We start from the raw sequence: 15,822 nt of genomic DNA on the forward strand, positions 1-15,822 counted from the left end.
CGTATCCAATTTGACTTTCAGACCAAACTAATAGTCAAATTAAGGAAAATGATTGTATAGCTTACTTATAAACAAGTTATTTTAAGAAAGTGTAATTTTTGTAGCTGCCCTAAACAGGAATTCATTTAATAATGCATAGTGCTTTGAAATACGTACCTATCTTACCTACCGAACTCCTTGTTGATTTGGCTTGGCGGGACTTAAGCGCAGCAATATCCTTACTTATGCTGTTGCTTTATTTATTTTTTGTTACCATCTTGCGGCGCTAATTAAATTTGTTGGCTTACCCACACACAGAAGCGCCGGCACACAAGGACACGGCCACCGCCACACAGATACTAAAAGTATCTCAGGCCCCCGTGCCACAAAACCCTTTCCACATCATTCCTTTGGCGTTGCCAACTTAATTGCATTTTTCCAAGTTTGCGGAGAGCGCATCGTTTTACAATTTTTTTACCCCCGCAACTTGGCTTTATTGATAATGCCACGCCCACCCAGTAACGCCCAGTCGAATGACTTAGACTTATATTTATGACTGTGGCAAGAGGTGCTTATTATATAATTTCCTCAAATTAATTTATGGTCACGCATAGTTAAATTGCAAATCTTTAATTATGAATTCCCCTTTTTTTTTTGATTTGTTCCCCTTTTTCTGATTGTGTAATTATTGGACAATGCAAATATTTGTTTTATTTGAAAATGTTTCTGCATTTCAATTATGAAATCGCGCGTTCGATAATGGAAATGAGCTCACAAATATTTTGCGGCTATTTTGTAAACAGTTTCCCCTATTTTCCCGTCCATCCGTGGCAAAGGAAATGCACTGAAATATTATCAAATACATTTTAGATAATTTTTTCCAATTGTTTTCATTTTGGTTTTTGATATTTGTTTTGTGGCTGGCTTTTAAGCGAGCGTAAATTTAGTTCTATGTAATTACAAATCTTTTTATTGTTTGCACTGCATTGCAATTTTAGCCACTTTAACCAATTAGCGTAATTTTATTTAATTTGTTTTAATGAGCACTGTTTAATCATATAAAATGTTTCTAATGGTGCCAATGTATTGGTCATTAATTGGGAAATTGTATTAGGGTGATAAGAAATTTATGAAGAACAAATATTTTATTTTCATTTTGTTGACCTTTCACCAATTAGCAATAAATAGTATATTAAATATAGATTATTACTAAATAAGTGAAAGAAATAAAGGCGCAACTAAAATGTTGGAACCTTAAAAGTCAGGATACAAATTCTTAAAAAAATAATTTATTCAGTTTTAGGCGATTGATACATGAAGTAAGTTATTTTAAATAACAATTATTTTATGTTTAATAGACATTGTAAAATGTTGGTACCGTCAAAGTCAGGTTAAACATTTTATAAAACATATTTTACGCAATTTATAGTGTTTGATATATCAAATATAAATGACTTTATATTTAATAGACATTGTAAAAAATAGTATTAAATATTAAAGTCAACCATGTTTAGAATCAAATCAAATACTTAAATGGTATCTAGCTTACATAATATATTAAAAGAAAATAACGCATTTTTCAACAAGCAGAAAATATTTGCATTGAAATCCAATCAGAATTTTCATTATTTTGCCATTGAACCTTTGATGCCCAAGCTTAGTTCGTAGTCTCTCGAAATATTCCGACATATTTAAGTAGTGTAAATTGAATAGAAAATAACTTCCGGTATATTATATGTATTATTCATCGATTCGGCTGGCCGCAAGAACTCGCACAGCATTTTCTGGTGTCTGCCGGCAGGACACATTGCTCATACGCCAGGTTGGCCGCATAAAATATTGAAATTGTTGACCGAAACGCAATTTACACACACCTACATTTTGCATATTGACCAATCTGTGTGTGTGTGCGTACTGGCATGTGGCAAAAGTTGAATAGATTTTCATTTGCATTTGTGCAGATTTAGCTGATTTTGCCTGCCATAGCATTTGATGTTATTTTTTGCACTTTATTTCGTGTGTTTGGTTTTATTTGATTGTCGTTGTGGCACAATAAATTTAAGGTAAAATGAATTTAAATGGGGGGGCTTAAGATTAAACCAAATTATTCACCGGCATTAAATATTTATTAACTGGTTTATATTTCACTTTGCATGCCACTCATCTAGATTTATTCATAATTGGTCAACTTAATTTTAGTTTAATCATAGGCAATGAAATTTAATTTTTAGATTGAACTTAGTAACTTTGCTTTTTGACTCGAAAAAATTTTACCAATGAAACTATGCTTTTATAACTAAGTGAAAGGAACTCGAACTCCTTCCTCAAGTTGAGCAAACATTTTCAGTCATCGCTCTCCTTTTCTACTTGCATTTATGATTTGCTTTTAATTAAAATAAATATTGTATGGCTTTCAATAAACAATCTTCGGTGGCAGAGGGGAAAAAACAACACAAGTCAAACTTTTGCCTCGAACTTGAGAGGGCAAAGTTGATTGAAAGTGAAAAACTCCTCGACTTAAACAATTTTCTTTCTGTTTTCCGTTTCGTTTCAGGCATTGCCAATCCAAAAGGTGTAAATAATTGAGGCCAAAAACTTGGCCCTTATGCGTATCGAAGCTCGGCTTTAGTGACTTTGTTTGATTAGCAGCAGCATGCCACTTTCGGCCACAATGTGCCGAGGCAATTCCAAAAAATTGCCTCTCTTGTCACAACAGAATCTCAATTTGCAATCTCTGATTAATAACCATGTAATTACTAATAACCAGTAATTACCAATCATCAAAAGTTCCACTTGAAATACAAATATTTAACAAAATGGCAGCTGCTGTCTTGGAGATTAATGAAAGCAAATTGGAGATGGTTTGCGATGAGTGCGACTTCTATGGGTCAAACGACACGATATTTATCGATAATAGTACCCAAACCGATAACTACGATGATGATGAAGAAACGGAGCTAAAGCCTCTGAAACCCAGATTGAGTCAAATTATTGAAGAAGATTTGGAAACGGAAGGAGGTGTCAAAGAGGAGGAGGAAATGCAGGTGGAGACAAATGGTATACGAATCGATAACGATAACAGTAATGATAGCGATGGGAAAGCTACGATAAATGGTGGGGAAGCAAAAGAAGCTGATGACGATGAAGATGATGATGTCTTTGAAGAAGCTCCAATTGAAGAGGAGGTACCAGCTGAGTCCGATGATGAAGAGGAGATCGACGATGTGGCCAGACTGACGGGCCTAGCTTTCGGAATGGGCTATGCCCGCATCATTGACTACGATAACTTGCGCATTATCGAACATGTTATCGAAAGCGACGATGAGGACGAGAACGATGGTGCTGCAGCTGGTACAGCAGCAACATCGGCCGAATTGCAGCAGGCCTGCCAGGATTTGGTGACTTTCATCGGTGAAAGCTATCAGGTAATCGAAAGGTCAGGTCACAATCGTGAACCACCGGCCATATTGTCGGTGGTGGACAACAATAATAACAATCGCAGCAGCGAAATATCCACAAATGGTCGTGGCCCCATCAATGAAAGATCAAAGGCCGGTCGGAAAGTGCAAAACGGACAGCAGGCAAATCAAAAGGCATCTACAAGTGCATCTGCAACTAGCAACAGTAGTAACAGCAACCCCAGCAACATCACAGCAGCAACATCTACAAGCAGTGCTTTGATAAAGGCTTACAAATCGAACCTTACCCCATTGGCACCACCCTTTCAGCCCGCCGCCTTGAAGGCCAAGCAGCTGCAACAATCGTCGCTGCCCAGCGGCAACATGTCGTCGGTTACGACAACAACAACCACTGCTTTGGGCTATACCGCCTACGAGCAGACAACGGTCTATTATCAGCAGCAAATTCAACAGCAGCAGCAGCAACAACAGCAGCAACAGCAGCAGCAACAGCAGCAGCAACACCCACATCAGCAACAGTTGTCACCCAAGCAGCAACAGCAGCAACATCAGCAACACTGTGCTCACCATGGCGGCCTGCCGCATATTCATGGCGCCCAACTGCTGCCCGTGCAGTTGATCACCTTGCAACCAAATGGAGTTACAGCAGCAGCAGCAGCAACAGCAGCAGTTGCTGCTGCAGCAGCAGCAGCAGGAGCCACTGTGACAGCAGCCACTCCCGCAGCAACATCAGCGGGTGGTGCCGCAGCAACATCTTTGACTGGCGCCGCTTGGCCACTTGTGGAGGCGCCAATTTACATCGACATCAATGGTGAATATCGCAGCTATTGCCCGGCACATGGACCGCCGGCGGTGACAGCCCCAAATGGCGCCATCGCCCATCATCCCCACATTCACACTCATCCCCATCCACATGTACATACCCATTCGCTTGGCCATCCACATACCCATACCCATACCCATCCACATCACGCACAGCAGCAACAGCAACAGCAGCAACAGCAGCAGCTTCATCATCACCATCAGCAACATGGGCAGCTTCAGCCACATTTAACGCCAACGGCTGTGACAAATGTTAATGGAAACATAGCACAGGCAGCAGTAGCAGCAGCAGCAGCGCCTAGATTGCTACTGCAACTGGACGCAGCCACTGCTCAGCAGCAACAGCAACAGCAGCAGCAGCAACAGCAACAGCAGCAGCAACAGCAACAAATCGTGGCCGCTGGCAAGCGTAGCAAAGTTTATCGAGGTGAGTGGCCGTTTTATGACATTTGTTGTACAGTTTTTATTCCTGTCCATGATGCCTGGGGCTATTTGGGTCCATATAGTTTGACCAAAGAATGGCCCATGCACTGTTAAAAAAAGAGTCCCCCAAATACATAAAAAAATACCTTTTTAATAATATTCCAGCCTTTCTAAGGAAAACTAGACTTCATCTTGAAAGTCAAAGTGCTTAAACCCAAAAAGATATGAACAAGTGTATGGTAGTAATATAATTAATAAATATTTAAATCATTGTGCAACATGTACCTAAACGAATATGTCAAGCCCTATTTTAATATTTTTATATTGTGCGGTCTTTTCAAATTATTACAATCTTTTGTGGGACGTAAAACTAATTCCTTCTCTTAAAATTTTTATAGGTGAAGTATATAAGTATAGGTTAATTTATACTCCTTTATTATGGGATGTAAAAAATTTATTTTGTTTTTAAACTTTTCTAACATTTTGTTAACGATGGACGCTTATTTACTATCTTTTTTTAAAGGATGTAAAAAATATTTAATTTTAAAATGTTTGATTTTTGGACCATAGAAGTTTATTTGTGATCCTTTTTTTATAGGATGCAAAATATTATATATTTTTATACTGTAAGTTTTGAATATTTTCTTAAATTTTAATGGATCATAGAAGCTAATTTACAACTAGCTTTCATAGGAAGAAAAAAATTATAGGTGTTTCTTGTTTTTTAAAAAAAGGATTTGTGGAATATTTTTTATATTTTTGCTAAACCATACAAGTAAATTTAAAATATTTTTAGTGGACTAAAGCAATTCAATTTTTTTCAATCCCTTTACACTTAAACATTTCTCTCTGTGCACTGACCATATATAGAGTCTGGACGATCTAAAGTGTCTTTCCTGTAACTTTGGCCATTACTTTCCGCTTTGATTCATGGCGGCCACATGTAGGATGAGAGTTACACGGGCAACCCGAGACCCTATTTCCGGACCCCATCTCCCCCCGTCGGCTCCTTTTGGGCCGTCTGCAACCGACCAGGGACCTAATCAGTTAAGCAAAGCTAACTGAGCCAGCTAGCTAGCCAAGTTGGCCCTTTAGTATGTATGCTGCCCTGGTCAGGGTTAAAATTAATTTCAAAACCGTTGGGGCGCTCCCTTTGTGTTCGGATTGTTTGCCTTTCGACTGGCCCCATCTGAGGTAGCGAAGGCATTGGGCAAGTTCCTGACTTGTTTGCCCGGCTTATTTGCCAAATAATCTGTTTGTTTGGCCATGCAATAAGTAGTTCTGGCCCAGGCACCAGTTGACATAGGCAGGTTGGACTGTGTTGTTGGGCCATCGACAACAGAGGATTAAACAGAAAGAGCCAAAGGTGAATGCAAATTAAGAGGTGATTGTTTTAGTCACAAAGCTAAAGCGTTTTAGAATTCATAAAGTGGAGGAGATCTGTCTAAAAGGGTTGGGAATATATCGGTAGTTTGGGCTATCGATGTGGCCAGCATCGGTTGTATCGATAAAATCGAAAAATTATCGACGAAAAGTTAATAGCGCACATGTGATTATAATTGTACTTCAAAAAGTAATCTATCTACATCATTAATAGTATTAATAGTATTATTATTACTAATTTAATACAAGTAAAATGAAACAATGTTGATCCTGAACAATTAAAATATCCCAAATATTACAATATCTCTTGTTCATTTTGAAATACCATAACATACATGTATACTTTCGATGTCTGCTAAAATCAAAACCAACACTAATGTGAAATCGAAATGTTTTAATAACTTATTAATGATAAGGTCAATGATGTTTAGACATTATTTTTTATTTCACTCTATTTTCTTATTGTGTCGTATAGTATTTTCTATAAATTTAAGTTTGTTTCGTAGAGTGTACACTGTACATATTTGCAAATCTAATCCTTGCTTCTCGGCATCTCCAATTCAAACATTTTCTCCACCCTACCCATATCAATTCACAATTCTGAAAAACTGAAATCCGGCTCTATTTGTCCCTTTTCATTGACGGCTATCAACGGCGTCCTTTGGGTTCGACACCTGGCAATTGGCCTCCAGTGATGACTGCGTCTTCTGTTGACTTTAACCGGCGACATCTAATCCGATTCATTTTTGCCATTTTCAGCTGTGTTTCAATTTGCATTTGCCGTTTCCATGAGACCTGGACCATCGTGTACCTATCTACTGGGGGTCCTTCGGATCGGAGGATAGGGATAGTGCATATTGAAGTCATCACAGTTGGCGACACTCCCAGGCAATTTTGTGCGCCAACTTGACCATATCCAGCTGTGTGTATGCAGATGACACTGTGTCACCAGAGTCCCCGGATTTTTCCTCGTTTTTTTTTGTTGTTTTTGTTTTTGTTCCACTGCCAAGTTTGCCGGGGAAGTGGTCCTCCCCTTAGCCCTTCGCTCATTCTGTATGTAGATATATCTTTTTTTTTTCGTTCCAATGGTCCGCCACACGCTGTGGTCTTATGGACTCCTCGATTTTTTCGTTATGTTTGGCCCCATGCAACTTTGTTGCCTTGTTCTCCATGCAATCTTGCATCTCTGTCTGCAATTTCCCGGGTCTACTCTTTCGCACGCACAGAGACAATGGTGTCCATTTCCCTTTGTTGCTGTGCCGCTTTTTCGCAAGTTTTCACTTACACATACGAATTTTTCAGTTTTTAACTATTGCCTTTTTTTTTAGCAAGCCAGGCTTTTTGCCAAAAACATTTTTTATCTCCGTTTAGCTATCTGTCTCGCTTCACAACCTTTTTCGCTCTCCCTCTCTCTCTGTGTTTGTTCCTTTTTTTTGTGATGGGTTTCATTTGCTTATTGTCGCTATTTGGGTGATTTCTTTTTGAGGGCGTTCTGGAAAAGTCATTTTTTAAATGGTTGAAAATTTAGGAATTAATTTTTATAGATCAAAGAATTATAAAGTATTTCAGTTGGAAAATTAATTTTTTTAACATACTGTCTTTATTTGAGTGAGGGTGTTCTGGAAAGTTAATTTTTTAATATGCTAGAAATTTTTTGATTTTATTTTCAAGAAGAGTTTTTTGCTTAAAAATTTAGGTTTTAAATATTCAGGATCTAATATCTGAAATGTCCTACTTGTACGGTTTTTGAAACAGTCCAGGAAAATTTATTATAGATCATAAATAGGTTTTTGAAACTATAAAGTTAAATTATAACAATCATTATTCAGAAAATAATCTAATTTAAGGCATTTTTTTATTTAGTTATTTTATACTTTATTTTGATTTAAAATTGTATCTTTTTATCGTTTTATTTGTAATACAAAAAGCACTCAACTTTCAATTTATTTACAAGGTGAGTAAAAGTCTGCAGTAAAAGAAAGAAAATAACTTACAGATTCAAAATAAATGTTTGCATACTTTTAGACAGCACTATAAGTTATTTTAAATTCGTTGTGACTAAAGCGTTTTTAGAAGGCTAGCTCGAATCCTGCGGGAATTTGTTTCCTGGAATCTGAAAATCTCTTGGCTTGTTGGCTCTTTGGTGAGTGTAAAGTGCGTAGCATGTGGCATGCATCATTCTTGCCGACTGTCCTCCGTTCTTCTCCGTCAGTCGACTGTCGCCAGTGTCCACATCCCAGGGCGATGCACATCCTCAAACTCAAACTGAAACTCAACCTCGTCCGCACCCATGTCCATTTCGATGTGCCCATGTCCAGTGTCAATTTGTACCATCTCCATTGCCTTTTGGCTGCCAGTTGAGCGGATTTCTTTTTCCATTTTGCTCACTCTTTGTTTTTTTCTTCTTTTTTTTTGGGCTATAGCCAGTGCAGGATCAGCCGCCTGTTGTCATAATTTTAGCACTCACTATTCGGTTTTTTTTTTTTTTTAAACTGGAAATGCGTTTTCAACCCCTTCCAACACGCTTTTAATGCCATTTCCTCTGGGTGATTTTTTTTGTTGCACTGCCTCTCCGTTGAATTTGTTTATTTTTCATGGTGTAATTTATTTGAGGCTCGTTGCCGCTGTTGGTAGTTGGTAGTCGGCATCCCATTGGTTTATGGCTTGTAAGTTGTTTATTATTAATGTTTGGCTTATGCTGGCAGTTGTCGGGCCTCCGCTGGGTTGGTTTTTGGGTTCAGTTCGGTTCGGTTTGGGTTGGTTTGGATTGCACTTTACGGGCATGAGCTCATAATGAAGTCATAGTTATCTGCCCCGCCCCCCGCTTTTTACCATATCTGTTGGCCATAAAATATACGCGTATGCGTCATATTGCGACAATGCTCGGTTCCCTCCGGACCCCTCCCCAGTTTTATTCCCATAGTCTCCGCAATTCCAGATTCCAAAATTCTGCCCGCTCCCATTTTCAAGCCGAGCTGCATGTTCTTGTGCATTAGCAGCACTTATGTATGTATTATTCGCATTAGTCATGCAGTGTCTACGTTATGTATCTCTATAAACATTTATCTATCTGTAACTGAAACCATTTCTGGGATTTCGAAAGGTCTCCGCTGAATTTTTTATTTTGATAAAATTAAATATATTACATATAGTGATCGGTTCTAAGAAAAGAGCATTGATAAATTTAATAAATTTCTCAAGAATTATTTATAAGATCGAAATGAATCAGTTAATTTTCCAAATTATGAAATGAAAATAAAGAAGAAGCAAAAATACTAGAATAAAGAACATAGCAAAAGCATAATAAATCTTTGACATATTCAAGACGATCCAAAATATTATATAGTCATTAGAAAATACCCAAAATTAAAATTACCCAAGCTCGTTAAAGTTTGTTTTGCGCTCTAAAGTTTGTGGGGATAGAATATAAACACCTAATAGACTAAAGTTCCTGAGACTGTATATACTCTATAGACAAAATTAATAGCTAATTAAAATATTTATATACTATGTCCTATAGAAACAGTTTATTTAGTTTTTATAGCTTAGTCACAAAAAACATTTTTATTTTGCTTATAACGGATTAAATTACTCCTAAACAATTATAGAATACCGTTTTTTGAAATATAACCTGGTATTGACTCATCAATTTTTTGATAGATTCTGGGAGAAAAGCTTTTGCAAAAATAGCGTAGTTCTCAGGAGCTCTCTTAATTGTGGAAGATTCCCAATAAAATATATGTATAACAATTTTAAGGGAATTCTACCCGAGCTTATCAAGAATTTTGCAACACGAAATCATCTTAGAACAGTCGGCTTATCTGCAATTTTACTGACCAATACCAACACATTGTATGAGCATTTAAAAACAATACGACAAAGTCGAAACAAATCAGTTGCATTCCCAACACGATTAAAAATGCTTTTGCTCGCAGCAGTTTTGTGTTTCGCGTTAGTGACTGACACCTGTGAATCATCGCCAGTGTCCACTGAGGGTCCGAATTTGGCACGTTCCTTAAGGAAGGCGCCAACGCAATTAGATGGATGCTGTTTTACGGCTCTACAAGCCATGCTAAATCACGTGGCTGCCCATCAAATAGAGTGGGATATTTGCGAGAGGACCCAATTAAATAACGCTCACAAGGGACAAAAAACGATAGAAGCCCAGCTGGGGGATCTGCAGGCCAAACTAGTAAAAACTGAACGTTTTCCGGAACCGAAGCCCAAAACGAACGTTACCATCCCAGCAAACTTTCAGAAGATTGGTTCGAAATACTACTATATCGAGAAACAGAAAGACAACAAGCAGGATTGGTTTGGGGCTGCAAGTATGTGCCGCCAAATGGGTGCTAATTTGGTGAGAATCGAGAATGCCAATGAGCAGTCTGCCCTCGAGGATCATCTCCAGCATCGCGAAGTCTACTGGCTGGATACCACTGATCTGGCCACCGAGGGTCAGTTTGTTCACACGAGCACCGGCCAGCCGGCAAGTTTTTTGAACTGGGGTTACGGCGAACCCGATAACTATGACAATTACCAACACTGTATTTTCCTGTACAACGGATGGTACTACGACAGCCATTGCGACACAAAATGCTTTTTCATTTGCCAGGCCAATTAAAAATGTGTATTCTCTAATAAAATCGGATCAACAATTTTTATTAACATGATAAAAAACATTTTTCTTTATTTTTTACACTTTCATATATTTTCTAAGTTCAAAATCTGCTTTTTAGAAATGAAAAGATCTCTCTATTTATGCCACATTAAATTCTTAAATTAATTTTATGAAACAGAGAATCATTAAACTTTAGGGCAAAATTAATTTGGATTTTTTACAAAAAATTTAATGTTTGGTAGAAAAAGGGAACAAAAAATATTGCTGTTTTCTAATAAGGTAAAAATTTTTTTTAAAGGTTAACAGAACAGCATAATAAACGTCTTGGACTGATTTTCATATTTTACTTTTATTTTAAAAGGTCTTTTCTATACCAGTTATTTTCTGTGTAGTAAGTAAAAGCCTTTTAATAACACTTATTTTATGACAATGTCATGGCTTTGACAATTATTTCCAACTGATATATTATTTATATTTTATAAAAATAACTGTTAAAGATGAGATATTTTTTAATAGTAATAACTGTCTTTTTTCTTTTACTTGGAAGGGTTTTTTAAGGATTAAAAAAGTTATTTTTATATATTTTTTCCTCTTTATTAATTTTCCGAAACTGCTTGACATATAAAATAATTTTTGTAGCCACATGAGTTAACTTTCATTTTCCCGTTGCGAAGTGAAACGCAGCGCTGAGTCTTTTCAACTGGTTGTGGTTCGTCGGCGTGCCAGTCGAAAAAGGTGGCAGCCTCGCCGGTGGTCGAAGAAATGTACTCTCCAGGGTTGGACAAATCGTTGATATCCAGCCAAAACTCAAAGTCCTCATTGAGCCTGGCCGAGATTTGGGTAAGTTCCTCGGCGTCTCGGATGTTGACGAGGTAACCGCCCTTTTGGCGACAAAAGTTGGCAGCTCCATACCAATTTAGTTTATTTCTCTTCTCAATGTAGAAGGATCGCGATCCGATTGTCTCGTATACAGATGTGAATTTCTCGAGCTTATTGTGCAGATCTTCCAACTGGCCATTAATCCTTGTTTGGCCCGCATTCGTATCGCTCCTTGCGCAGGCCTTCAATCGATCCTGCTGGGTTCTTATGAGATCAATCATGGGTCGGAGTGTCTCCTCGCAGGCATCATCGCATTCGATTTTTAGGGAACCCAACACAGAGCCATAATTACTTGCAGAAATTATGACAAAAACCAAAACAATTTCCAGCTTTTGCATTTTATTTAGGTGGAAAATGCTCACTCGATCGAGTTTAAGATGCAACTGTTTTAATCCGACTTTGAGAGGGTATTTTTTATAAGCTCAACTGATGTGTTGATATTTGTATGCATATATGACGAATATTCTCAGATGATTGATTCCCGATTTCTATTAATTTCAGTATAGCTGATAAGCAATATTTGATGCTTGGTAGGCAGAATTCGCTTGACAGTATGCTCTTCGGCAATTTCTTCTCTCACTCTTAAAGCTTGCATATCAGTTTCAAGATAGACGATTTCTGAGAACTCAATATATTATTTATTGTATATCAAGCTTTTGATTACCCAAACACTCGTATGGGGTCTTTATAGCTCCCTCAGATTTAAAAAAAGCAATCAATTTGATAAGCATTGTTTACAAATAAATGCGATTAGTCATTATAGCCCCTAATTTCGTGGAACTAAAGCTTATATATTTGGAATTTCTTAATAGTCGTCTTTTTAATTTCTAAAAAAATTCCCATGACTACTGATTTTTGAGGAATTAAACTTAAGAGCAATGCAGTAAAAATATATTATTGAAGGTTAACCTAATGATAATAAAGGCATGGTAACAAAGAAATGTTAATTTGATATAAGGCATCTTATTTAAATTTATAAAAAATGTAATAAAGGTAGTTGTTAATGGTAATAAAACCATGCCAACAAATAAATGGTAACTCATTTTAAAACAAGGAAAATATTTAATATTTTAAAGATGTTTGCAATCAAGACGACTTTGTGCAGCTGACATACACGGCAAATGCAAACAGTCGTAAAAGTTCTTAATGAAATACTCGTACTAAAAACTTTTGGGAGGAGTAAAATCAGAGAATCGAATTGGGATAGTTGGTGCTGGCTTGCCAGTCATGTTGGCCAAGTGTTGACACCAATTTTCGCAACTTTCAATCGGCTTTCCGGGGAAGGGTTCTTGTGGCCAGGAACTTCCTGAAACAATCCGGCTCAAGTCGAACTTAATTAAAGCGCTTTAAGGTCTGCAGTTGTCAGAGAGCGAGGCCGACATTTACGGTTGGATTGTTTCACAAATTGGAGAGTTGTAGACCAAAAACCAAACACGACAAACAAGCAAAGTTCCCTGTGCTTTGTTTGAATTTGTGGCCCAGGATGTGGCTCAAAATGTTGGAGATTTAAGCGTGAAATTTATCTCACCCTTTAAAAGCTTTTCCGGATAATAATGATGAAGGGAACAACAACAACAAAAAAATTGTAGAACCAAAAACACTTGAACGAAAATTATGTGCTCTTATAATTGCCGCACAGTCTGGCCGCAGATTTAATTGTAAGCCCTGAGGGGCAAAAAGAAAAAGAAACCAGAGATATAGGAAGACTTCAAGACACTGGCAAGTGCAACAATTGAAAATTCGGCTGCTGGGGTTTTTGGGGTGGCACCCAAAAGTTTCTTAGTCATGGCCAAAAAGTTTCTGAAGCTGCCAAGGAAAAGTGCAGTTTGTAGTGGAATCCCCAACCCCCTCCTCTTCTTCGCACACACATATGTAAGAATGTTAGAAAACCTGCGGTTGCCTTCAACTTTGTTAAACGCCACAACCGTGTAAGCTTAACCCCCAAACAAAACCCCAGGAAAAAAATGCTGCAGACTACTAACTATGCTTTACTTTGTCCACGACGTGTTTTACAACTTGATGCTGCACATATCTCTAGATAAATCTATCTATATATATATATATATTTCCATATAAGGTAGAGATAGGAATTTATGGTCTACGTGGCGTATGCGTGATGGGGATTGATTTAATTTGTTTAAGCTCAAGCAGCAGGAAGTGAAACTATTATAAAGGCTAAGGGCTTAACTACTCCTTTGGCTTATTTGGTTTTAAATAATAGATGTGGTCATAAACAAGTTAATATATTTTCGACTTATTTTCCTATGGCTTTATGTCGCTTTAAATTGCTACATTAAATTCCCGTTAAGCTAACAACAAAGTAAATTATTTTGAGAAGAAAACAATATTGTGCAATCAATTGGAAATGAATAACTAATTTAATTATACCTATTAATCCTGTTTGCGTTGAAAGCCCTGTGTGATTGAAATAATTTTGAAACAATTAAAAGGCGTGAAAGTAAAACAGAGACCATTATTATGGTAATTCAATTGAGTGGTTTTGTTATTGTAGCTCTTATATGCCCATCAGTAATTCTCTTAATAATATTGAATTTTAATGCCAGCCAGCGAATTTAAGTTCGTATTTAATTTTACAAGGGCTTTTCACCAAGTGACTTACATCAAGTAAGTGGTTTGGTGTGACACACCTTTAATCTTAAATAAGTTCTCTCAGATCAGAGTGGTACTTCATTCCTAAGCACTTGACTGCATTTCCTCTTCGTTTTTACCTTCTGAACTTTTGGCTAAAAGATGCCATGATAATGCATTTGACAGTTGCAGTAGTTTTCTCCTTTTTTCCCCCCATTTTTTTCACATATTTTTTTGTAGTTCCCAGCTTTTGTTGGATTTTCAATACGGCAGCAGTGGGAAGTTCATCTCTCGATGGGGTTTGTACCCTTTTAAGCTATAATTAAAATGTATAATTCTTACTACTGAATGTTAAGTATTTATTTATATTTTATTAATTTGGTTCTCATAACAAAATATAAGCAAAATAAATTTCGGATTTAATATATTTAACGCTTTCTTAAATAATTTTGAATCATTATGTTTATTTTTTGTATATATACATAATATTTTTAAAGCAAATTTAAATCATCAATTTAAAATGGTATAAGTTAATTGTATGCTAAAGTTTTTTCTTATTTAGAATTTTTTGAGTTGAAGTTGAATTAAATTTAATTTCAAAAACTCTACTGGGTATTTGAAATTCGTTTTCGAATCTCAAATCTTTTTGCCTCTTGTTTTTTTCGTGATTTTTTTCCCCCAGTTAGCCAAAGTCTTTTAGCTGTTGGCAGTTTGACACGACGACAACTTGCGGGATTGGAAAGAGAGGGCAATAGGGACAGGGAAAGAGACAGAAACAGTGCCGAGGAAATGCATATGTAACTTTAACTTTCGGATTCATTCCTTGGCTCGTTTACCGCTGTTTCCGTTGTGCAATTTTCCAGAATTTATATTCAATTTAAAGATGCAACTATCACAGCTGCCACTGGGTTGTAAATTAAATTGTGTCTGCAGTTCTAGGTACGAAAATATTTAGTAATTGGTTCTTGAAATTGCATAAGCCATCAATCTTAGTTAACATTTTTCCTAAATTTTATTTAAATTGCATTTCTAGAAATTACTAAAATTATTCATGTCAACTTTTTGAATACTGTTGTGTCTAAGCAAAAGAAACATATTTTAGCATTTTGGATTAAATTTTAGTCCTAAATTTGGTTTTTTAAAACTTAAAATTACGTATTTCCTAAAAAAATGTGTGCAGGAATTGAGAAATTTAAAATTCAAAAATAAATATAATTTACATGCTTATTTTCATAGTTCCATTATTAAATATTATTTGCATGCTTAAGCCCCACTGGCAAAAATCTAATTTTCAGCTTGCTAGCTGTAAATGAAATCCCTGTTCTTAAATATTCTATGAAGCGATTGTCGCACAAGGGTCACGTGTTTTAGCTTAAACGACAATTTGCATACGAAACGAGGAAAGGTTAAAGGGTGTGGGAAAGCCAGAAGACTGGTTGGGGGAAAAGGGGCTGGGGGAAAGGAAAAAGCGGAGCGACTATTTTCTCCATGCAATCTTTAGTGTCGAATGGTGCCAAGTTGGAAATGCACTTTTTATGTTCGTATAGCGTGCAACGTAACAAATTTAACCGTAGACAGATTGCACATGTGTACCGTTTTGTAATGTTATACAAGTAACACATACCCTTACATGCATTTGGCTACACCGCTCACACAGATATTAAAACACAGATACTCCACACACACACACACACATACAAAAGAAGACGA

The 15,822-nt window shown here is 36.8% G+C and overlaps 1 protein-coding gene across 3 annotated transcripts in view; it reads left to right on the plus strand.

The window, feature by feature from the left end:
* Window positions 1–15,822, plus strand: part of LOC119546709 (fibronectin type-III domain-containing protein 3A) — a 143,411-nt gene that overhangs the window by 12,762 nt on the left and 114,827 nt on the right. For all 3 annotated transcript variants that reach the window (XM_037853191.1, XM_037853190.1, XM_037853192.1), the window contains exon 2: window positions 2,534–4,647. In XM_037853191.1, coding sequence (XP_037709119.1) covers window positions 2,796–4,647 — 1,852 coding nt within the window. In that variant the 5' untranslated portion in view covers window positions 2,534–2,795. The remainder of the gene's footprint in view (window positions 1–2,533; window positions 4,648–15,822) is intronic.

This window comes from Drosophila subpulchrella, chromosome 2L (genome assembly GCF_014743375.2).
Source record: "Drosophila subpulchrella strain 33 F10 #4 breed RU33 chromosome 2L, RU_Dsub_v1.1 Primary Assembly, whole genome shotgun sequence".
Lineage (NCBI taxonomy): Eukaryota > Metazoa > Arthropoda > Insecta > Diptera > Drosophilidae > Drosophila > Drosophila subpulchrella.